Here is a 25393-nt window from a genome sequence, read left to right as displayed (position 1 = left end):
ACTCAGCATCAGGCTGAGCAGTAATAGCAGCATATAAATAAGATTGCTGGACTATAGCTCAGCAGTGGATGCATTTTTGTTTGTACCTGTGCTTTTGTGCTTAGGACTATGCCTTCCAGGAAGGAGGGTGCAAGCACATCCAAAAAAGGGTGCAAGGGCATCACCATCTGGCTCCGAGGATCCTAGTCATGCCTCCCACAGTGCCATCCTCCCCGGAAAGACCAGAAACAGCTGGCCAGGGTAAGCCATTGGGACTGTCAGGTGTTGCAGCTGTTTACAACATCTCAGCCCCTGTCTACGTTACTGAAGACTTTTTGTCTTTAGCTCTGGTGGAGTTAGAAGAGAGGTTAGCTACTTTAATTGCATCTTCTTCCCAGAGTGGGGAAAAACACGGTAGATCCCCCCCCCCTCCCTGGGCCCTCAAGCAAGAGCGCAGCAGTGGGCAGATGAGGATGGGTCACCCTCAGGGGACCGGGAAGAGGGACAGACTGATGTTTCCTCTTCTGAGGACTCGACTTCAGAAAAACCCTTTTCAGTCTCGCAATCTCAGAAGTTGCTGGTGCAATCCCTTACAGAATTGGTCCGTTCTGTGTTTTAAGTTGCCCTTAACCGAGTCGGCCAAAAGCCCCATTTCTTCTTTGGGTTCTCTAAAACCCCCACAGGCGCTACATGCCTTTTTCCTGTGCATCCGTTGCTAGAGAAGCTTGTATATGCTAATTGGGATCACCCAGATAAGCGTTTTCTTTACTCTACCCCATGGAGGAAAAATTCACCAAAAAGTGGAGCGTGCCATCAGTTGACGCTGCTATCTCTTGTGTGAATAAAACTCTAACTTGTCCGGTGGACAATGTTCAGATGTTTAGGGATCCAACAGATAAGACTGGAATCTTTGCTGAAAACCTCTTTTGTTGTGGCAGGTGCAGTATCTCAACCTGCAGTAGCAGCAATAGGCATTTTGTCAATCCCTAAAGGATCAGGTGAAGCAGGTTCTTAAGATTGTTCCTGCTCAGCAGGTCCGGGACTTAGTCCAGCTACCAAGGGCATTATGTTTTGCGGTTGATGCTATTAAGGATTCTATTTATCGGGCATCGCGCCTTGCTCTCCTTTTGGTGCATATGCACAGAATCCTGTGGTAGATGCCAGCCTTTCGGGTTAGGGAGCAGTCCTGGAAGAGGCTACTGTCCAAGGAAAGTGGTCCAAAACCGAGAAGACCTTCCCCATCACTATCCTAGAAATTCGTTCGGCACGTCTGGCTCTGAGGGCCTGGACGTTCAGGTTGCAGGATTGTCCTGTCAGGATTCAATCCGACAATGCCACAGCAGTGGCCTATATCAATCACCAAGGGGGCACCAGGAGTCACGCAGCCCAGAGGGAGGTGAACCATATCCTGGCTTGGGCAGAGAGGCATGTACCTTTTCCTATCTGCAGTCTTCATTCCGGGAATAGTGAATTGTCAGGCAGACTTCTTGAGTCGCCAGCAGTTGTTCCTGGGGGGAATGGTCTCTTCACCCCAACATCTTCCTGGCGATATGCCAAAGATGATGGGGTACCCCGGACGTAGATCTATTGGTGTCCCAGGTTCAACAAAAATAAATTGGACAACTTTGTGTCAAGGACAAGGGATCCACTCAAATACGGGACGGATGCGTTGGTAACCCCTTGGGATTAGTTTTCACTGATTTATGCGTTTAGCGTTCAGCTGCTACCACAGATTTTTCGCAGGATCAAGGAGGAGGGGAAGTCGTGGTTCTTGTAGCCCAGGCATGGCTTAGAAGATCCTGGTATGTAGAGATTGTGAAGATGGCAGTGAGGGACCCGTGGAACCTTCTGCCACATCCAGACCTGCTCTTGCAGGGACCAGTGTTCCATCCTGGCTTAAAAACTCAAAGTTTAACGGTTTGGCTATGAAACCCACATTCTAAAGAATCGGGGGCTTTCAAGTTCAGTGGTGTCTACCCTGATTAATGCTAGGAAGCTGGCCTCCAGAGTAATTTATTATAGAATCTGGAGGGCATATGTATCTTGGTGCAAATCCAAGGGTTGGCATTCTCGGAAGTATGCCATAATTAGAATTCTTGCCTTTCTACTGTTGGGGGTAGAAATGAAGCTCAATCAAGGGTCAGATCTTGGCCTTGTCAGTATTCTTTCAAAGACTGCTTGCTTCACATTCCTTGATCTGGGCCTTATAGAACGCATGTTAATCCGCCAGTTAGGTCACCCTTGTGCCAATGGGACATGAATTTAGTTTTGTCGGTATTGCAAAAACAGCCTTTTGAGCCGATACGCCATATTCCCTTGGTCCTTTTGACAAGGAAATCGTTTTTTTCTGTTTGATATATCCTCTGCAAGAAGGGTATCGGAGTTGGCCATATTTATTTAATTCACAAGGACAAGGTAGTGTTACGTCCTGATCCAACCTTTCTACCTAAGGTAGCGTCAGGTTTTCATCTAAACCAGGATGTTGCCCTGCCTTCCTTTTTTCCAGAACCTTGTTCTGCGGAAGAAAAGTCATTACATTCTCTTGCTGTAATGAGAGCAGTTAAGGTCTATCTGAAGGCGACTGCTCAGATTCGGAAAACCGATGTTTTGTTTGTACTGCCAGAAGGCCCCGGGAAGGGGCAGGCAGCGTCTAGTATTTCTAAGTGGATTCGGCAAGTTACTATTCAGGCTTATGGTTTGAAAAGGAGAGTTCCACCTTTTCAAGTTAGGGCGCACTCTACCAGAGCAGTTGGTGCTTCATGGGTGGTGCATCACCAAGCCTCCTTGACTCAGATTCGCAAAGGCCGCAACTTGGTCTTCAGTCCATACATTCACTAGATTCTATCAGGTGGATGTAAAAAGGCATGAGGATCTCACCTTTGGGCGCAGTGTGCTGCAGGCAGCAGTATAGGTCCTCACGTCTGATGGTGGCCTGCATTTATTTGTCTTCCCTCCCCTCAGAAGGCATTGCTTTGCCCACAGTAATTACTATGATGCTCTGTGTCCCGTGATGTATGATAAAGAAAATAGTACTTTTATAACAGCTTACCTGTAAAATCATTTTCTTGGAGTACATCACAGGACACAGAGGTCCTTCCCCTCTTGTTGGGATATATGTATATTGCTTTGCTACAAAAACTGAGGTACTTCCTGTATGGCAAGGGTTATATAGAGGGGGATTTCCTGCCTTTTGGGTATGTCAGTGTCCATCACCTGAAGGTGGCCTATAACCCACATAGTTATTACTGTGATGCTCTGTGTCCTGTGATGTACTCCAAGGATTTTACAGATAAGCTGTTCTAAATCCTATTTTCTTTCTGCTTTTTTTTTTTTTATAGTAATCTGTCAAAGTCGGCTTTTGTATAGTAAAAAGAAAACATTTTTTTGGCTCAAAGTCTTCTTAACCTCCTCGGCGGTATCCCCGAGCGTGACTCGGGGTGTTTTTTTCATGCTATTATCGGTATCCCTGAGTCACGCTCGGGGTAGATGTGCAGAGCGTGCAGCGGCGCGGCTTACCTTCTCGCTGAATCCACAGGCTTAGTTTACTTACCTTGTCCCTGGATCCAGCGATGCATCCCCGCTGTGTGAGCGAGCGGGTCCTCGCTCGATTCACAGTGTCCCCGTGTGCCGCCGATCTCCGTTCCCTACGACGCACGGGGGCGGAGAACGGCGCCAAATTCAAAAAAGTAAACAAACACATTGCATACAGTATACTGTAATCTTATAGATTACAGTACTGTATGTAAAAAATACACACCCCCCTTGTCCCTAGTGGTCTGCCCAGTGCCCTACATGTTCTTTTATATAATAAAAACTGTTCTTTCTGCCTGTAAACTGTAGATTGTCCATAGCAACCAAAAGTGTCCCTTTATGTCAAAAATGGTTTTAGAGCAGCTAGAAAACGGCGATAATAAATTATAATCGCTTGCAGAATTGAGCGATAGCGATTTGTGGGGAAATTCGTCATAATAAAAATAAAAGTAATGACAGCGACAATTCTGCAACTGAGCAAATTTCAGTGATTTTGAGTTGATTACATTATTGAATAATTTTTATTATAATTCTATTATTATTTGTTATAATTATTTATAATTATTTATTATATTATAATTTATAATTTTGTTTTTAAAAAAAAAAATCATACCTGGGATGCCTACTAGACTCTTGTTTGGTCAGATTTAAATGAGTTATTCCTAAGAATTGCAGGCCTACAGTATAAAACGCTAAATTTCCTTGCAAATAATTGTACCGCTTTTGGTATGTAATTCCAGACAGAATCATACCGCCAGGGAGGTTAAAATGGACCTGTATTTGCATATTGACATCACAATATGTTGACAGTCTTGCTGGGTGGATAAACAAATATTTAGAAGGGTTGAAATAATTACCTGTTCTTTGGAAAATTCCACCCATGCATTCTTAAGTACTGGATACATAGATTAAGGCCTTGGCTTTTAATCGCATGAGCTAAAATGACCTTCTGCAGAGATCACACGACTAAGAGCCTAGGCTTTTGCATATGTGTCTAGCACGAAATGGAACATGGGTGCATTTTCCTCAGGGAAGCACAGTATTTTAGCCCATCTGTTTCTTTTTTTTCTCTCTATCCCAGCAAGAAGGCCAATATACAGCTAACATTTGCGTTAGCGACTTTATCACTAACGGGAAAACTGACGCATTTATGAGGCGCAGGCACCCCGAATTGAGTGCAGGTATCTGAAGCAGTCTACCAATTTCTCCTGTTTATAACCGAATGACATGCCACCCTGACAGGCAAGGCTCTGATGCTTCTGGGTAGTGCTGGAGCTTGCCAGACCTGCTCCCACTTATTTCTACTGGTCTATCACTATGATGAGTAGTTTCTCCCAGACAAAAAGATATATGCAGATCATAGGAATCTATGGCACTATCAGAAATGCAGAAGCATTTCCTGTCAGAACGGCTGAGATTCAGCCATCGCAGGAAGGTTCAGGAGACTGTTGGAGATATGTGTAGGTGTGTGCAGCAGTTGCTTTGTAACTAAAGCAATAGCAGTCTCGCCTCTACAGCAGCCCATGTTTCCTATTTCCCCTCCTATTCCAACAGTGCAGTGTAACGGAATGACCCGTCACACAGAGACTTTGGAAGGATGAGAGGTACTCCTGTGCCAGCATCATTAATAACTCTTGTGTCTAGGGTCACCCTGTGTCCCTTTTGGGCATACGGTGACTGAGAAATATTAATTAGAAATTGCATGAGATGGGACATTACTGATAGTTCATATTGCAGGATCTTGAGATATTGCAAAGTGTTGGTTTATTCTGACCCTACCGGTCAATAGAATGACTCTTTCAATGCTTAGCCCAGGCTATTGAGTTGTTAAATGAGGCTGGCTTCTGAAAGACCTTTCATTGTGTGATAACACTGTTTAAAGCCTATTGATGATCAGGTGTGAATACCTTTCTGTCGGAGACAGACCGTCTGTCTAAAGATGTGGATTGAGGGGAACTCATTGTGTGATGGTGTTTTGTTTGAATTCTATCGGTAAAGGAATGTGACTTCTCAGGTGTAGTGGTCATGTTAATTATAGACCGGCGCCGAAATGTCTGGAATGTTTAGTAATTAGCCCATCTGAAGGTGTATTGAAGCCCCCCCCAGTGTGTGATGTGTGGGTGGAGAGTTTGATTGTTTCTGTGATTACTGAAACATGCCTTGTAAACTGTATATAAACTTGAGAGCTAACCATTAAAAGTGTTCATACAGTTTGAAGCAGAGAATAGAGCTGTCAGTCTCATTTTCTGGGGAATTGATATGGATCGTGTCTGCTGGTTTGTCGGTGTGTCGGATAAGCTGTCATGTGTTGATGGAAGGTCGTAAACGGTGGTGACCGTTACATGCAGCATCTGTCGGACTCTTCAGAATTGGACACTTCTGGAAGTGTTGGATTCTTCTGATCCTGCCACTTGCTTGCTCCTCTAGTCGTTGTGTCTCTGCTGGGTCCTGTGATGACCTAGGAGTCAAATCTTGCATGACCACTATGGAGCATGGGCATCCATCATTCCTGGAAGTGTTGAATAGCAGAGACTGCAACATTGGAGAGAAAGTAGGGCATTACAGGTTGCAAATGTTTTTTTTTTTCTTCAAATTCTTTATTTTTACAAGAAAGCCAGTTTCCATGACCGACAACAATAGATGGTGATACATATGCCGTTTATGCAAAATACAATAGTATGCTTCAAGTAAGTGAAATTCTGATACAAAAAGGAAAGGACAGAGTCATAATCCATGTGGATTTAGCAAGCTAACTATGAAGTGACAATCAGCGGAGAGTTGGTAAAAACTCCCTTTCTGTAGACCAAGGGAGGTGTAGGTCATTTCATGGATGGGGGGAAAAAAACTACCCAAATGTTATATAGGATAGAAGAAGGGGAGAAGACATAGAGAGCAAAGGAGGGAAGCATTGGGAATTTTTATAAAGACTTGAGAGGGCCACTCTAGTTCCCTATTGGCAATACTGTGGGGTAAATTGACTAAAAATCTGGTGCACACAGAATCTGGTGAAACTATGCATAGTAACCAATCAACTTCTAGGTTTTTGTTGTCAAAACTTAACTGAACGAGGTGAAGTTAGAAGCTGATTGGTTACTTTGCAAAACTGCACCAGTTTTTGGAATAACAAATACACTCTGATGCAAATTGTGTTTATTGTTTACAAAAGTTTTATTTGGAAGACAAGAAATACAATGGTTACATGTACAGCATGTGGTATGTACAAATATGGCGGATTTCACAGATAAATGTTGAACTAGAATACAAAGTTGGAGTGTTTTGTAAGGTATCACAATATAAAGGGAGTTAGTAATGAGGGTAAATGGGAGGCATGAGTATGAATGAGAAGTAGAACATTGATGACTTGGCCACATTTATCAAAGAGCGGGGATATAGAGGGAAGAAAAGAGGCGAGAGCCAATGAGAAGAGTTGAGAGTTACACAGGGTGTCTCACAGGTGAGGACCAATATAACCATTTTTCATTTAATATATGCATACTATCAAACAATGTATGGTGTATTCTCTCTGATATTCTTAGCATTTCCATTCTAGATTCGACCTGAAGCCATGGTAGGTTGTGGGATCTCCAGTTAGAGGCAATCATCCATTGGATGGAACTGATCAAGGAGTGGATCAGTTTATTGCAAGGGGGAGGGACGTCCGGAACCGTAGCATACAGGAGTCAAATTTTGGGGTGAGAGGGTGATTTTTTCTTTTTAAGTGAGTTTTCAAGTCTACTGACTACTGCATGCCAAATCGTCTCGAAGTCTACAACTCCAGAAAATGTGAAGGTAATTCCCTTCCTCCAAGCAGCCTCTGAAACAGCATGGGGAGGTTGTGGGGTAAAATGAGTGAATCTTAAATGGAGTCAAGGACCATCTGGTGAGAAGCTTCAGGGGGGGTTCTCTAAATGCAGCTGCGCAATTGCTTTTTCGCAGGTTGTCAAACATGTTGGACCAGGATTCAGTGGAGAATGTGCAATTTATTTCGGATTCCCAGCACAAGATGGGGCCAGACTTTTCAGGTTATTAAGGTGGCTGTATAATAGTGAGATTGGACCCTTGTCGCGTGAGGAGGATATGCAAATGTGCTTAAATACGGTATTTTGGGGGGGTCAATGGACAGAGAGTAGTGAGTTGCATAGAATTCATGGATTAGAGTATAGTGAGACAATTCTGAGGGGGGGAAGTCAAATCTAGAGAGAAGGGGAGGAATTTTGCGTTAAGTGTGAAAGACTTCAATGTGGTGAGGTTGTGGTTAATCCAGTTATGAAATGGTGTGTTGTCCAGGAAGGCAGGGGGGAATCTGGGATCGCCTAGGTATGAGGCTAGCAGGGGGGACACTGAGGAGAGTTTAAAAGCAGCTTTGATTTTATTCCACAGTTGTATAGAGTGGACAACTATTGTATTTCGTTTGGGTAAAGTGCGATGAGGCTTCGTGTTCGACCACAAGATGCCTGCAAGGTTAAGAGGTAAAATGGAGATAGATTCAAACTTTAACCAGGATATATTGGTGTCAGGGGAGGACCATTGTGCCATCTGGACCAGTCTGGCAGCCAGAAAATAAAGCCAGAGGTGAGGAAGTCCCAGGTCACCATTGAGGTGCGTTCTATGCATAAGGGAGTAGATACACCTGGGTTTTTTATTATTGTAGATAAACTTATTGATTTCACGTTGGAGAGCATATAATCTAGTATTGGGAACATTGATAGGTAGTGACCTAAAATAATAAAGCAGTTTGGGGAGAATGGTCATCTTAAATGCACAAATCCTACCAAGAAATGAGATGTGGTAGGTCGACCAAATTTTTAATAAGGAGCTAATATGAGAAAAGAGGAGGAGGTAATTGGATTTTTATAATAGATTAAAGGAGGCTGTAATATGTACTCCAAGATATTTAAGTGATATTGGGCACCATATGAAATTAAAGTTTTTTTTTTTTTCAGTAAGGATAAAAGATCAAGGGGGCAGTTGATGGGTAAAATAGAGCATTTGTTTGTATTACTATATAAACCAGAGAGTTTGTGTAATGTATGGAGCTCTGATAGGAGGTTTGGGATAGAGATGAGTGGGTCTGTAAGAAATAAGAGAGCGTCATCGGCATACAGACTAAGTTTGAATTGGTGTGGGTTTTTTCTGTAGCCTTTAATGTTAATATTTATTTCTAATGGCTTGTGCTAGGGGCTCTATGGCTAGGGAAGAGGGGAGAGGGGGCAACCTCGTCTGGTTCCCTTGCATAAGCGAAAGAAATCTGAATGATTTCCAGGGATTTGAATTCTAGTTTGAAGGAGATGGTAAAGGGCATTGAAGCCATGTATAAAGTTATCAGAGATACTGAACTTGGGTAAAAGGTGGTTTAAATAAGACCAGTTAACACTGTCAAAGGCCTTATGTATGTCAAGGCTAAGTAGACACAAGGGGCGGGAGTGAAGGTTGGTATCTTGAATCAAGTTGGTGACCAATCTGATATTATCAACTATTTGCCTGCCTGGGATGAAGCCAGTTTGATCTGTGTGAATTAGGGAGGTGATAACAGAGGCTAGTCTTTCCGCAAGCAGTCTGCCAAACAGTTTGAGATCATTGTTGAGGACTGAAATGGGGTGAAAGTTTTGTGGTAAGGTATGGTCTTTTTGGGGTTTGGGTATAAGGGACAGATTAGCCAGTAACATGTGAAAAGAGGTTATTGGACGGTTTCCAGAATGGACACAGTGCTCCAGTCCTTGAAGTGTTAAAAGGTTGAATAGGAAAAACTGGGTGGTTGTTAGCCACGTCAGAGTAAATAGGACCTTAGTGGAGACATGTGTCCATTATAGGTGAGCAAGGAAAACTGTGTTTTTATACAAAAATAACAAATTTTATTTTAAATACAATAACAATTGATTGACCATAAAATCAATTAAGCCCTGATATGATACTGATGACAGGATTTATTAGATGGAGAAGGTGCTGGTCGCCGACATGTTTCACCTAAAGAGCGTCGTCAGGGCGCCACATCCATCTATTTCCTCATCTGTTTCTATACAAAATAAAGCACAAAGCATATTATTTGTATAAGTTAACATTGACAGGACATAGTAGTATTTCTACATATACTGGTGGTCTTCTTAAGGTATCGTGCTCACAGGTGCTTCCCCATCCTGTCATCAGTATCATATCAGGGCTTAATTGATTTTTATTGTCAATCAATTTTTATTGTATTTAAAATAAAATTTGTTATTTTTGTATAAAAACACTGTTGTTTTCCTTGCTCACCTATAATGGATACATGTCTCCACTAAGGTCCTATTTACTCTGACGTGGCTAACAACCACCCAGTTTTTCCTATTCAACCTTTTAAGATTTGCCAGTAACATGTCTGCTGGAAAATTACCACCTTGCAAAATATGATTGAACATTTTGGTAAGGCTAGGAGTCGGGAGGGGAGTACATTTTTTATAGTATGTAGCCGAGAAGCCATCAGGGCCAGGTGTTGTTGAAGTTTTAAGGAATTGTATTATCCTAGTGATTTCTACATCTGTGCAGGGCTCATTTAGGGAAGAGATTTGTATTTCATTGAGTTTTGGTAGATGTAGGGAGTTCAGCTGCTCCAAAGTGGAGGGTTGGGGGATCTGTGCGAGGGCCTGAGAAGGATGTGAATATTTGAAGGACATCATGTGGGTGGGTCACCAGGTTTACCCTTTTGGTTGCGAAGTTTGTAGACATGAGGGGGCTTAGTGTCGTGTTTCAGCTTTCTGGCAAACATTGCTGAAGATGAATTGCCATGTAGCAGAAATTTAGCTTTGGAGAATGGTAGGGATCTTTCCGTGTCTTCTAACAAGATTTTTCTGGTGAAGTGTTGTTGCTTAATTTGTTGTATAATTCACAGAGTTCCCTAGTAAGGCTCTTAATTTCTGCAAGTTTAGCTTTGTTCTTGGCTGCTGCAATATTAATTAAATGTCCTCTCAGGACGGCTTTGTGGGCAGCCCAAACAGACGTGGGTAGCACCTCCTCTGAGGTGTTGTTTTGGAAGTATTCTTCAATATGGGTACTAATTAGCTGGGGAGTAGAAGGGTCCGAGAGGAGTGAGTCATTAAGACGCTAGTTAACCACTTCTTGACCGCCGCATGTATATGTACGTCCACAGAATGGAACGTACAGGTACGTCCCCGCCTTTCCGTGGGTCGGGGGTCCGATCGCGACACCCCCCCCCCCCCCCCCCCCCCGCTACATGTGGCGGTCGGATTCCCTCAGGGAGCGATCCGGGACGACGGCGCGGCTATTCGTTTATAGCCGCTCCATCGCGATCGCTCCCCGGAGCTGAAGAACGGGGAGAGCCGTATGTAAACGCGGCTTCCCCATGCTTCACAATGGCGCTGCATCGATCGAGTGATCCCTTATATAGGGAGACTCGATCGATGACGTCAGTCCTACAGCCACACCCCCCTACAGTTGTAAACACACACTAAGTGAACACTAACTCCTACAGCGCCCCCTGTGGTTAACTCCCAAACGGCAACTGTCATTTTCACAATAAACAATGCAATTTAAATGCATTTTTTGCTGTGAAAATGACAATGGTCCCAAAAATGTGTCAAAATTGTCCGAAGTGTCCGCCAAAATGTCGCAGTCACGAAAAAAATCGCTGATCGCCGCCATTAGTAGTAAAAAAAAAAAAATGAATAAAAATGCAATAGAACTATCCCCTATTTTTTGTAAACGCTATAAATTTTGCGCAAACCAATCGATAAACGCCTATTGCGATTTTTTTTTTTTTACCAAAAATAGGTAGAATACGTATATATTTTTATATATGTTTTTGGGGGATATTTATTATAGCAAAAAGTAAAAAATATTGATTTTTTTTTCAAAATTGTCGCTCTATTTTTGTTTATAGCACAAAAAAATAAAAACCGCAGAGGTGATCAAATACCACCAAAAGAAAGCTCTATTTGTGGGGGAAAAAAGGACGCCAATTTTGTTTGGGAGCCACGTCGCACGACCGCGCAATTGTCTGTTAAAGCGACGCAGTGCCGAATCGCAAAGCCTGGGCATTTAGCTGCCTAAAGGTCCGGGGCTTAAGTGGTTAAAGGGGGTGGGGGTCATTCCAATATGGGAAGTTTCAAAGGCTACTAAATTGTGGTCTGACCATGGGCAGGGGTGGTAGTAGCTTTGGATGAGTTTGCTAAGAGAATAGGTGTACAGAATATGTAGTTTAAACGGGCATAGCAATTGTGGGGGTGGGAGTAGTGAGTATACTCCTTTAATCCCTATGTTGTTTGCTCTCCAGGAGTCGATCAACTGGAGTTTACTAAGTATGCGATTTAAGGATTTGGAGAAAGCCTTTGGAGGAGGGAACCACTCTGAATGAATGAATAAATGAATGAAAACTTATATAGCGCAACACATGCGAACTTCATCGCCTCTGGACTTGTAGTTGGCTTTCGGTATCTGGAGGAGATTTTGATTGGTGGATCGCAGAACGCGATTGGGATTATGAGCTTTTATTTTTTCGCATAGATAATGGGGAGCATTCCCATAGATACATCTATGCGTTAGACAGAGTGCTTTAAAAGTGATTCTGTCTTTTACTGGTAACCAGTGAAGGGTTCTCAGTGAAGGTGAGATTGATTCCCAAGGTTTTTTTCCCAGTCACTCTACTTCTGTCTAAGGCTGGGTGAGCAGATAGATTGAAGTCTCCTCCAACTATCATGTGGGGGGAGTTGTATTGATCAAGGATATCCAGGAAGTTTGTGAAAAATTAAGACTGGGCTTCATTGGCAGCGTATAATGAGGCTATTGTGATATTACGTCTGTTTTAGGATTATATATCTGCTTTCAGCATATATATATATATATATATATATATATATATATATATATATATATATATATATATATATATATATATATATATATATATATATATATATTTGTATCTCAAAGATTATAGTGTTTCTAATAAAAATAGCAACACCTCTTGATTTATTAGAGAAGGTTGTATAGTATAGTGGAACTGGTTAAAAGATTTGTCAAAGTACTGTGGGTGGTTTGCCGTGGAGAAGTGGGTCTCTTGCATTAAGATAATGTCTGCCCCTAGTGTCTTGTAGTGTCTAAAGGCTTTTTTACGTTTTGTTAAAGCCCTGAACATTATGTGAGAACATTTTAAGACCCATAGTTAGGGGGTAAGGGGTCGCTGGGTGAGTGAGGCGTGATAAGATGGGGCAATATGGTATCTCCTATAAAGTGGTAGGGGACGAAATAGTGTTGACATTTGCATAGAATCACATCTATGTAATTATAGGGTGAAACAGTAGTGCCAACTATAATGAATTGTTGGAAAAAGTGAAACCCGTAAAAAAGGTGTAGTGTAATAAAAAAATCTGAGAAAAACAGATCTAAGAAATATACCATGTCTTCCAATATAAGAGAATACTGAGTTTGTTGTCATAAAGGCAAAAATAGTAACAACAGAAAAACAGAAAAGAAGGGGGCATGGGGACTGTGAGTCTCCCAGCTCAGCAAAACTATCTGGAGGACTATCCAGTCCTAATTCTCCCGGCGAGGCCAGCAACCCCCCCCCCCAAAGGGGGCGGGGCAACAGGCAGAACAGGGGTCAAACCAGCGACGGCGGATGAGCCAGGCAGATATTTAAAAATATGACATTTACCTTAAGGGTGCAAAAAAAGCCAAAGGTGAACAGTGTATGGTTATACAGACTTAAACTCCAATTATAGCAAGATACCCATAAAGGTAAATTATAACTATATATAACCGAGAGAGAAGAAACCAAGTGAGCTAAGATAAGTTCAAGTTGAAAACCTGTGGAAAAATGTTGAGAGGAGGAAAAAAAAGGGGGGGGGGGAGAAAAAAACATTTTTCTTTTCTCTTTTTTTCCTTTTTGAACACGAAGGACAAGGTGGAGGATGTAGAGTTTCTTTCCATTTTTATGGGGTGCTACCGTCATGAGATTAGTCCCAAGGTGAACATAGTTAGAGTGCCAGCGGCCTCCAGTAAGGAGGGAGGTGGGCGTTTGTGGGACTAGCAAATGGGTTGTCAGTCCATGAGGTAAATAGGCTTCCCATATGACACTGGGGGTCAGCCGGGGATATGGAGTGATATATTGCCATAGTCTGCAGCCAGAAAGTAAAGGATTGGAAAAATGTAACAGCTAAGTTTGTCACTTCATCGCTGTTTCCACAGGGGCTAACATTAGAGAGGTTACTTTGGTGCCAGTGGACAAATGAACTTCCTAGAGAACTCTCCAGCAGGGATAACAAACAATAGAACAAACAAACTGGGTAGAGAGGGAAAAGAGGGGCAGGGCCCACAAATATTCAGCCCGATCAAATTAGCCTGGTCAAGATGCTTGATCCTGGAAAGAGTGCTGCTGCCATCTCCTCTACTCCCTCTGGTTGCGTCTGGAGGATGGAGTAGACCATATAGGTGATGACCTGGGGGTCGCAGGAAGGCGGTGTGATGGTTGCTGCTCCAATAGGCCCTGTTTGATCAACAGCTCCTTCCCTTCAATGACATTATAGACTGTGTACGTTGTGCCATTTTGCATTATATATAGCTTAAATGGGAAACCCCATCTATACTTAATTCTGGCTGTCCTAGAGGATACTTGTGACCTCTTTCATTCTGCGTCCTCGGTCCAAAGTCGCAGGAGAGATATCGGGGTAAATCTGCAGTTTAACCCTATCCAATTTAATGCGGGGGGAGATTCTGGAGGCTCTCATAATGTCCTCCTTGGTGACAAAGTCCTTCATGCACATTATCGCATCTCTGGGGGGGGTTTTCAGGTGCTGGTTTGGGTCTTAGTGCCCTGTGCAGTCTGTCGCATGCAAAAGCAGACAGTAGCTTGTCAGGAACAAGACCATGAAAGAGCTTTGTAATGGCTTGGGTTAAATCAGTGATTGATTCTGGGATACCAAGCACTCTTATTTTATTGTGTCTGTTCCTGTTGTCCAAATCCTCTGTTGCATGAATGAGAAGCTATCTGCCAGGGTCTCATAATCTTTCCTGATGTCATTGTGTGCAAGGGCTAGTTCGTCATGCTTGGTTTCAAGTATGTCAGTGCGGCCTCCTATGCTAGCAATCTCTTGAGAGAGTGAGAGAGCATTAGTAGATTTGTGAAGCTCCTGCTCTAGCTTATCTGCTAGTTTTTCATGTATAACAGTCAAACTTGCGTCCAGATCAGCCTTAGAGAGAGGCTGTGAGTACTCGCTGTCAGTAGAACGAGCTGGAGTTTGAATGGAGCTGCTGGAGACCGCATGGTGGCCGGTGCCATTTTGGGTCATCTTCTTAGCGGTGAGGAGAAAGTTTGTCAGCGTGTGCTGGGAGCGGCGATTATGCCCTTTTTTGCTGGATGGCATACACCGGGATGTCCCTCGGGGGTGGTGGGGTGTAGTTGGAGGTTTTTGTGGTGAATTAGCCCCGGTAATCCTGCCTGGCCTGTCTAGTCAGAGGGAGCTCTACTCGGCAACGTCCGTCCCGCAACGCGCCACGCATGCGCCCCCGCAAATTGTGTTTATAATATAGAGTATATTTCTTTATCGTACATCACGGGACACAGAGTCTTAGTCATTACTAAATGGGTTATATTCTACCTTCAGGTGCTGGACACTGGTGTAATCAATTAAAAACAGGAAGTTCCCTCCCTATATAACCCCTCCCATACTGGGAGAACCTCAGTTTTTTCACCAGTGTCTTAGGTGTAAGTATGCTAGTTTGGTCGCCCTTGGGCTCGGAGGATTGGATCTAGTTTTGTCGGCTTACAGGGTCAGCACCTTGGGCCGATGCACCATATTTCCCTTCATCTTTCTTACAAGGGAATTGGTGTTCTTGGTTGTGGTAGCCTCCGCAAAAGAGAGTTTTCAGTATTGGCTTCTTTCTTTGTATAGAGCCTTACTTAATTATTCTTACAAGTAGGGTGATGTTATTCCTCACCCAGCCTTATTTACTAGAAGGATCTAGTGTTCATTTGAATCAAGATATTCTTGCCTTCCTTTTTTTCAAAACCTTGTTCCGGGGAAGGAAAAGTTATTGCTTGTCTCTCAATAGTGATGAGAGCAGTTAAAAATCTATCTGAAGGTTTCAGATATAGAAATCTGACATTTTGGTGTGCTGCCAGAAGACCCTAGATGTCGGCAGGCAGTGTTCAGATCAGCTATTAAAATAGTTACACTCTCTCTCGTTAGTGTAAGAATGGTCAAGGCCTATCTGAAGCGGCTGCTCGGATACGGAAAACTGATGTTGTGCTACCAGGAGGCCCCAGGAGAGGGCAGGCAGCATCTAGATCAACTATTTTCAATGTTGATTCGTCAGGTTATTATTCAGGCTTGTGGTTTAGGTAGATGGCTCCCCCTGTTTCCTTTTGGGGTGCACCCTACCGGGATAGTAAGCGCTTCATGCGTGGTGCATTACCAAGCCTTTATGACTCAGATTTGCAAGGCCGACGCAGTATGCTGCAGGCAGCATTATAGGTCCTCACGTCTGAAGACGGTCTGCGTTGTTGGTGTCTCCCTCCCCTCAGTAAGCATTGCTCTGGGACGTCCCATTTAGTAATGACTAAGACTCTGTCCCGTGATGTACGATAAAGAAAATATGATTTTTATAACAGCTTACCTGTAAAATCCTTTTCTTGGAGTACATCACTGGACACAGAGTTCCCGCCCCTCTTGTTTGGGGATATTGGGACACTTATTGCTTGGCTACAAAAACTGAGGTGCTCCCAGTATGGGAGGGGTTATATAGGGAGGGAACTTCCTGTTTTTAATTGATTACACCAGTGTCCAGCACCTGAAGGTGGAATATAACCCATTTAGTAATGACTAAGACTGTGTCCCGTGATGTACTCCAAGAAAAGGATTTTTACAGGTAAGCTGTTATAAAAATCCTATTATTATTATTCATTAAGATTAACAAATTATTAACATTTTCTTTAAATTTAGACAGCTCCAGTGAAAGCTTAGAAGATCTTAATACTACTCGCTTGTTGCCAAAAGAGGTGAATTTATTTTTTTGTCTTTTTTTTTTTTTTTTTTCGGCCTTTATTATAGCGCCATTCTGCTTTTAATGTTTTCAAATATAAAGGAAGTCTATCATTCGATAACCTTGAAGACTGCCACTGCTGAACTTCTTAAAATGCTTGCTGCCTTGCATATGCCAACTAACTGGCTTTAATAGGTTCTGACAATTGACTTGTGATCATTCTGGCGATACTACTTTCTGTGCTGGAAAATGTATTTACCAAATTTGTGCTGTAATACTGTATATGAATTACAAAACTTTGGTAATGACATACAGCACCAAATTGTCAGTGACAAAAAAAAAATTGAACTAAACGCAACTGATTTGATGTAATTCTTAAAATATTTACCATCTAGAACTTTTGATGTTTTATGGCCTATTGGATTGATTAGACCCTATGTTGGAAGTCCTGTCAGAGTACTGACTTGTCTAAAATGAAAGTTAAATGCAAAGCGCGTGTGAACATGCCAGCAGTGTACATTTTCCTCGTGGGGTATGTTACATAGTAAGGTTGAAAAAAGACACAAGTCCATCTAGTTCAACCAAAAAAAAAAACTACAATCCCATATACACAATCCTTCACCCACAGTTGATCCAGAGGAAGGCAAAAAACCCCAGCAAAGCATGATCCAATTTGCTGCAGCAGGGGGAAAAAAATCCTTCCTGATCCCCCTGAGAGGCAATCGGATTTTCCCTGGATAAACCTTGCCTATAAATATTAGTACCCAGTTTTATAATGCACATTTAGGAAAGAAAAGTATGTTAGGCTTTTCCCGGTGTAAAGTTACCCCTGCTATATGAGGCGTACCAATGTTAAGTATGGACGTCGTTCCCGCGTCAATTTTTTTTAAATGTTACGTTGTTTGCATAAGTCGTTCGCGAATAGGGCTGGGCGTCATTTACGTTCCCCTTCGAAAGCATTGGCTTCTTGCGGGTTAATTTGGAGCATGCGCACTGGGATACTTTCACGGACGGCGCATGCGCCGTTCGTAAAAAGCGTAATTTACGTGGGGTCACATAAAATTTACATAACACACGCCCACATCTACCACATTTGAATTAGGCGGGCTTACGCCGGCCTATTTACGCTACACCGCCGCAACTTTCGTTTGAGAATACGGCACTTGCCTGTAAAAGTTGCGGAGGCGTAACGTAAATAGGATACGTTACGCCCGCACAAAGATACGCGATTCTACATGAATCCGGGCCTAAATCTTCTCCTCTAGACGAAAAGAGTGTCTCCTTATCCGCTGTGATGCCCTTTAAAGTGAATAACTCAACACCAAGTTCACTATATGGACCCCTTATGTATTTATACATGTTTATCGTATCCCCCCCTTATTCTCCTCTTCTCAAGAGGGAATAGATTCAGTTCCTCTAATCTTTCCTCATCGCTCCTGCCCATTAAAATCAATGGGCACCGCAGCTATACCGCCGGCAAAGTGCCTCTGCAGAGGCTCTTTGTGGTGGTTTTAACACTTGGCCACTAGCGGGGGGGTGAAAGCGTCCATCTAGCGGCCGAATAGCGCCGCGAAATCGACAATAAAGCGCCGCTAAAAATGGCAAAATCCAAGTCTACCACATCCACAGACACCTCTCTGTCCATGGTTTTACTTTCCTCTTCATAAAAAGAAATTGCGTTTGACAACTTCCGTCTTTCATGAATGCATGCTGTCTGTTGCTTAACCACTAGCCGACCGCGCACCGTCATTATACGGCGGCAGGTCGGCTCTTCTGGGCGAGAGCCCGTAGCTATACGGCGGCTCTTTGAGCCGCCACTAGGGGGCGCGTGCGCGCTGCCGGAGGCGCGCGCGCGCCCCCTACTCCCGTGCGTGTGCCCGGCGGGCGCCGCCGGGCACACGCGATCGCATGTTACAGAGCGGGGACCGGGAGCTGTGTGTGTAAACACACAGCTCCCGGTCCTGTCAGCGGGGGAAATGCTGATTTTCTGTTCATACAATGTATGAACAGAAGATCAGTGTTTCCCCCTAGTGAGGCCACCCCCCCCCCCCCCACAGTAAGAACACACCCAGGCATACTTAACCCCTTCCCCGCCCCCTAGTGTTAACCCCTTCACTGCCAGTGGCATTTTTATAGTAATCCAATGCATTTTTATAGCACGGATCGCTATAAAAATGCCAATGGTCCCAAAAATGTGTCAAAAGTGTCCGAAGTGTCCGCCATAATGTCGCAGTACCGAAAAAAAATCGCTGATCGCCGCCATTACTAGTAAAAAAAATATATTAATAAAAATACCATAAAAATACCCCCTATTTTGTAAACGCTATAACTTTTGCGCAAACCAATCAATAAACGCTTACTGCGATTTTTTTTTTTTACGAAAAATATGTAGACGAATACGTATCGGCCTAAACTGAGGAAAAAAAATGTTTTTTTATATATTTTTGGGGGATATTTATTATAGCAAAAAGTAAAAAATATTCATTTTTTTTTAAATTGTCGCTCTATTTTTGTTTATAGCGCAAAAAATAAAAACCGCAGAGGTGATCAAATACCACCAAAAGAAAGCTCTATTTGTGGGAAAAAAAGGACGCCAATTTTGTTTGGGAGCCACGTCGCACGACCGCGCAATTGTCAGTTAAAGCGGCGCAGTCCCGAATCGCAAAAAGTCCTCTGGTCTTTGGGCAGCAATATGGTCCGGGGGTTAAGTGGTTAAAATATGTTTCTCCAGCACAAACTCATCTATGTGGTCTTTTATTAAATTCTCCAGTATCTTCCCAACTATAGAAGTTAAACTAACGGGTCTATAGTTACTTGATAAAGATGTGGATCCCTTTTTAAATTTGGGCACCACGTTGGCCCTGGTCCAATCCAGTGGTACTATTCCAGTCATTAACCACTTCCCGACCTCCTCATGTACATATACGTCAGCAGAATGGCACGGACAGGCACATGTACGTACCTGTACGTCCTCTGCTAGACGTGGGTGGGGGGTCCGATCGGGACCCCCCCCGGTACATGCGGAGGTCGGGTCCGCTCGGGGAGCGATCCGGGACGACGGCGCGGCTATTTGTTTTTAGCCGCTCCGTCGCAATCGCTCCCCGGAGCTGAAGAACGGGGAGAGCCGTGTGTAAACACGGCTTCCCCGTGCTTCACTGTGGCGGCGCATCGATCGGGTGATCCACTTTATAGGGGAGATGCGATCGATGATGTCATTCCTACAGCCACACCCCCCTACACTAGTAAATACACACACAGTGATCCCTAAATGTTACAGCGCCCCCTGTGTTAAACTCCCAAACTGCAACTGTCATTTTCACAATAAAGAATGCAATTTAAATGCATTTTTTGCTGTGAAAATGACAATGGTCCCAAAAATGTGTCAAAATTGTCCGAAGTGTCCGCCATAATGTCGCAGTCACAAAAAAAAAACGCTGATCGCCGCCATTAGTAGTATAAAAAATAAAAATGCAAAAAAACTATCCCCTATTTTGTAAACGCTATAAATTTTGCGCAAACCAACCGATAAACGATTATTGCGTTTTTTTTTACCAAAAATAGGTAGAAGAATACGTATCGGCCTAAACTGAGGGAAAAAAAAATTATATATGTTTTTGGGGGATATTTATTACAGCAAAAAGTAAAAAATATTGCATTTTTTTCAAAATTTTCGCTCTATTTTTGTTTGGGAGCCACGCCGCACGACCGCGCAATTGTCTGTTAAAGCGACGCAGTCCCGAACTGTAAAAACCCCTTGGGTCTTTAGGCAGCAATATGGTCCGGGGGTTAAGTGGTTAAAGAGTTCTGGGCATAATTTTTTATTTTTTTTGCAAGCTAAAATTAATCACATTAAATAGTCCCTAAAACATATTAATAGCTCCCCAATCATTCCAGAAATAATTGCAAACACTTGCCTTATATCCTCCAGCTCATGTTGTGGCCGTATCCATCATATGTGTGGGCATGTGAAGCCCATTTCCTTTTTTCTTTCCGGTTTTCCGGGAGAGGTGCATGCTGGGCGATTTTTACATTTTTAATGCCCAGAGACTCCTGGGAAATGAGTGTCATCATTTCCCAGGAGGCAATGGGGTCTTAGGACAGGAAGTTGAACCACCTAGGACCAGGAACTAGGCAGATTGCGAAATTACGAAATTAGCCTAGTGACAGCCAGATAGAAGTTAGTAAAAAAAAAAAAAAAATGAATGGCAAGCTGTTAATAGTTCATTTTTAGGGTGGAACTCCATCTTAACAAATCCCTAAATATTAGAAACGGTGGCTTCGAAATTACAGAGTTCAATTATTTTAAGATCCGTGGGTGGATGCCATCTGGTCCAGGTTCTTTATTCACCTTTATTCTGTCTAAATATTTCTGGTATGTGATGTGTATTCTGTGAAAGCACCCTTTTGGGTAGTGTTGATAATCTGAAAATGTTTGATCGCTTAAAGTATTTTAGACTGTTCAAACTTCATGTCTCTCTTCTGAGACAAATTTGTGGTTATCTGTAGAGTGTACCGGTAATTGCAAGAAAGCTAAAGGATAGATTTTGCATGATTTCACATAACACTCGTTTTCATTTTTGTAGACATCAGATGACCTTTTCAGTAGGACATTTATAGTTGGTAAGGTGTTTTTTAGTATTTTATTTTTTTCTTCTAAGTGAATACTACTGTGTATATATAATATTCATAATTTGGTAAAATTGCACATAAAATACCAGTTAGAATCTTTCCCAGTAATAATTTACAGAAAATTACTATTGGCTAGCCTTCTTTCAAACCGTAGAGAGGTTCCACTACGAACAGATTTTAGAGAGCAGTCACTTATACAGGTATTAGGCTGGCCATTGTCTCATAATGCTACTCCTATATTTTGCATTGAGTTTATCTGTCCTTTACTGATACATTCTGTATTTCTGCTTCACCACTGCCGGACCTCCCGTCGTCTATATAAGTTGGTCCTTTAACATTAAATACGGTTGTTAAAGCAGCAGATGGCTGCCATAACTCCCAGTATTATTCTTTTTTTAGCTTTTAAGTGTAAATGTTAGATCTGAGATCTTTTTGACCCCAGATCTCACATTAAAGGGGTCCTGTCATGATTTGTTTCTATTACAAGGGATGTAATAGGAATAAAAGTCATCCAATTATTTTTTTTTTTTTTTAAAGGACACTGTAAAAATAAAGTCAATTTATTTTTATTTTTTTAAAGCGCCCCATCCCTCCGTGCGCAGGAGCGAATGCATACATAAGTCGCGACCACATTTGAAATTGGTGTTCCAACCACACATGTGAGGTATCGCCACAATCATTAGAGCGAGAGCAATAATTCTATAGAGATTTTTAAGTGCCAATGTTTGTCGCCATTCCACAAGTTTACTCAGCGTAACATTATCTTTCACAATATAGAAAAATATTGGGCTAACTTTACGGTGTTCTTTTTTTTTAATTTAAAAAAAAATGTATATTTTCCCCCAAAAAACTGCGTTTGTACGACCGTTGCGCAAATACGGTGTGACATAAAGCATTGCAACGACCACCATTTTATATTGGGGTGTCTCCAAAAAATATATAATGTTTGGGGGGTCTAAGTAATTTTCTAGCAAAAAAAATAATTTTAACTTGTAAACAGGTGTCAAAAATAGGCCTGGTATTAAAGATGAGTTGCTGTCTAATTTTTGTTTTCTTGCACATCACTGTAACAACCTGTTGTAATTAAGTGACTTAAATTTTTCAGTAATCCGCTACATAAACCATTACTTGTGTATAGGAATTCCAAGCTAATAGCAGTTTGCTACACATTAATCTGTGTCTGTGGCACGATTAACCATGCTATGTTCAGCATTGTCCCAACCAAATGGGCATACCTGATGGGTCAGAATCCCAGCCTAAGTTTTTTTTTTTTTTTAATTATTATTATTATTTATTTTCATTTTTTTAAGGCATTAAGGCTTCTATCTCTGGAATACATTGTACCGGAGCCAGCAACTCGGCATTGGGGGAGTTGCAAAACAATATTAGAAAAGTAGCAGCACATTAATGCTCAGGTTCCCAGAATTTGAAATTCCCTAGGTCTGGTCGCTCAGTTAATAAATTCTCCATTGTTTTCTGTCCAAGAAACTTGGTATCTGAATGGTTTGGCTTTCACTAAGAGGTCAGTTTTTACTCCTATGCCACGTACAGACGATCGGACATTCTGACAACAAAACCGTGGATACATTTCCGACGGATGTTGGCTCAAACTGGTCCTGCATACACACGGTCACACAAATTTTGTCGGAAATTCCGAACGTCAAGAACGTGGTGACGTAAGGCGGCACTAGAAATAAGAAGTTCAATACCCGTCTTGTTAGTAGAAGTTTGGTAGAAGTTTGGTGAGAGACGATTCGCGCTTTTCAGCCTCATGCTTTTCAGTCCGTTACAGCGTGACGAATGTGCCATCTCCATTACGAACGCTAGTTTTAACAGACTGAGAGCTTCGGAATTGTGCATACACGATCGGAATTTACAAGAACGTATTTTGTTGTCGGAAAATTTGAGAACCAGGTCTCAAATTTTTGTTGTTGGAAATCCCGTCAGAAAATGTCCGACCAAAAGCTCCCATCGAACATTTGCGGCATTAGGGTGATATTCTTACTAAATGTTGGTTTAAAAAAAAAAAAAAAAAAAAACATTTTATATTAATACATTTTTGTTATAATAAAAGTATTTTGGAGGGCCTGATTTAAGACAATACTTTTTTTGTGTGTGTATGTGTATGTGTGTATATATATATATATATATATATATATATATATATATATATATATATATATATATATATATATATATATATATATACACACACACACACACACACACACACACACACACACACACACACACACACACACACACACACACACACACACACACACACACACACAATGTGTTCATTTTACGGTAAAAGCGTCACTAAATGCAAACATTTCTCATCACTTCCTGTCCTATAGCCAAAACAGGAAGTCCCTCCAAAGTGAATGAATTGGCAGATTTCCTCTCTATTCCTGTACTGATGTCAACCCAAAACCTAGGGATAACGGTAAACGGGACAAATAAAGAAGATTTCAGTCCCGATTTTTGGCCGCGATTACAGGCCGAAATCGCAAACCGTAGTACAAAAACGCGCCAATTAGGACGGTGCCATTGCTGGCAAATGTCGCCGATTTGACATGTCAAAACGCACCAATGTGAACCAGGGCTCAGTGACACTTTAAGGGCTCATGCACACAAGATGTTTTTACAGCTGCTGTTAGGGGCATTGACTTTTTTTTTTTTTTTAACTGCCTCTAAAAAGCACACCAAAACTGCCAGAGGCCTTTGGAGGCATAAGCGTTTAGGGGCAGTAGAAAAAAATGGTAGCCTGTGCGTTCAGGAGCAGTAAAAATTTGCTGTAAAAACAAAACGCCGCTAAACGTGTCAAGCTGTATTTGACATGTTAGGCATTTTTACATTATAGGGAGTGTTTTTAATGAAAAATTGTAATGCTAAAAAACACGGGAAACCGCACAATAACGCTAATGTAAAAACGCGGCTTAATGCGTTTTTAGTGCTGCTGTAATGCTGCCAGTTTTAAAACGTCCTGTGTGCATGTGCCCTAATGAATATGGGATTCAGTAGTCCATATTTATTTTATTGTTAGGGGGAGGCTAAAGAAGATTTCCATGCATGATCTATTTTTACATAGCTCATAGTCCAGATTGGACCAATGTATGTATATACCATACTCGGCCAATGAAAAACTATATGGAAAGTGTTCTCTGATTGGGCATGGGAAACAGGTGGGAGAGTGAGATCACGCTCTCCACCTCCAGTTTCCAGGAGAATCGGAAAGGTATGTTATATACATAGTTATAGTGGTCCAAGCTGCCCCAGGGTAACTATGCAAACATTTACCATGCCTGGAATTTAATCTTTAAAAGTAGAGGTTTACCCTAAAAAACATCTATATACCATTTACATCCAGCATACTTCCGACATCTACCGTATGCTGGGTTTTTTTTTTTTGTTTTTTTGCCGGTCATACCGTTTTTTTATTGTTGTTTTCCCCCCGGCTTTCGGGTTCTGGCTCCCGCGGGACTGGGCATTCCTAGTCAGAGGTTAGATGATTGACGTCTGGTGAAAAACTTCCCCTGGCGCATAAGGCGCATCACCAGTTTTCAGTAACTAGCCGACCTGCGAGTCGGCTCTATACGGCGCCTGCGCCCGCCGTGTAGAGCTGACTGCGCAGGCGCCATGTAGAGCCGACTCGCAGGTATGTGCAAACATACACAGCATGAAAGACTCGACCTGCCAAAGTGATAATGCAGATATAAAAATTTTACCCTGTCATCCATGTTAGACATGATGCAAAATATACAAAATGTTTACACTGCTGTCAAGACCTTTTCATGCACAATGTAAGAAATGGAACCTGTTTATTTACAAAAAAATAATGTAGGCAAGACTTTGCCCTTTTTCTTTTCTTTTTTAGAAGAGGTATCTGAAAATAACGACTCTGATCCGACTTGGCGTCAACATTGCAAGGTGAATATAATTGTTTTGTATTCAAGCTGCTCCATTTGCCTGAACTGCTATTCCTTCTATTTCTCTATTTGCCTTTCATCTGTTACGATAGCACTTCAACAGCATGGACTTGGATGCTTTTTTCAGGTATGCCTGTACTTTATACTTGACAGTAAAGTAAATCCTTGGTTTGAGAGTAACTTGGTTTGAGAGCGCTTTGCAAGACAAGCAACATTTGTAAATCCATTTTTGTATTTTGCTTGATATACAAGCGATGTCTTGATATACAAGTAGCGTCATGTCACGACTGTCTATAAAAGAGGAGAGAGCGCTTCAAGCCTCGCTTTCACATCGCTCTACTGCAGGGTAGTCT

General features: G+C 42.2%; 1 protein-coding gene across 3 annotated transcripts in view; it reads left to right on the top strand.

The window, feature by feature from the left end:
- Window positions 1-25393, top strand: part of LOC120926570 — a 69204-nt gene that overhangs the window by 24626 nt on the left and 19185 nt on the right. For 2 of the 3 annotated variants that reach the window (XM_040336649.1, XM_040336651.1), the window contains 3 exons: window positions 16440-16495; window positions 21063-21099; window positions 24989-25041. In XM_040336649.1, the coding sequence (XP_040192583.1) occupies window positions 16440-16495; window positions 21063-21099; window positions 24989-25041 (146 nt within the window). The remainder of the gene's footprint in view (window positions 1-16439; window positions 16496-21062; window positions 21100-24988; window positions 25042-25393) is intronic. The other variant, XM_040336650.1, reaches the window with a different exon arrangement.

This window comes from Rana temporaria, chromosome 2 (genome assembly GCF_905171775.1).
Source record: "Rana temporaria chromosome 2, aRanTem1.1, whole genome shotgun sequence".
Taxonomy (NCBI): Eukaryota; Metazoa; Chordata; class Amphibia; order Anura; family Ranidae; genus Rana; species Rana temporaria.
The sequence above is the reverse complement of the archived record's forward strand: the minus strand, read 5'-3'. Positions and strand labels throughout refer to the sequence as shown.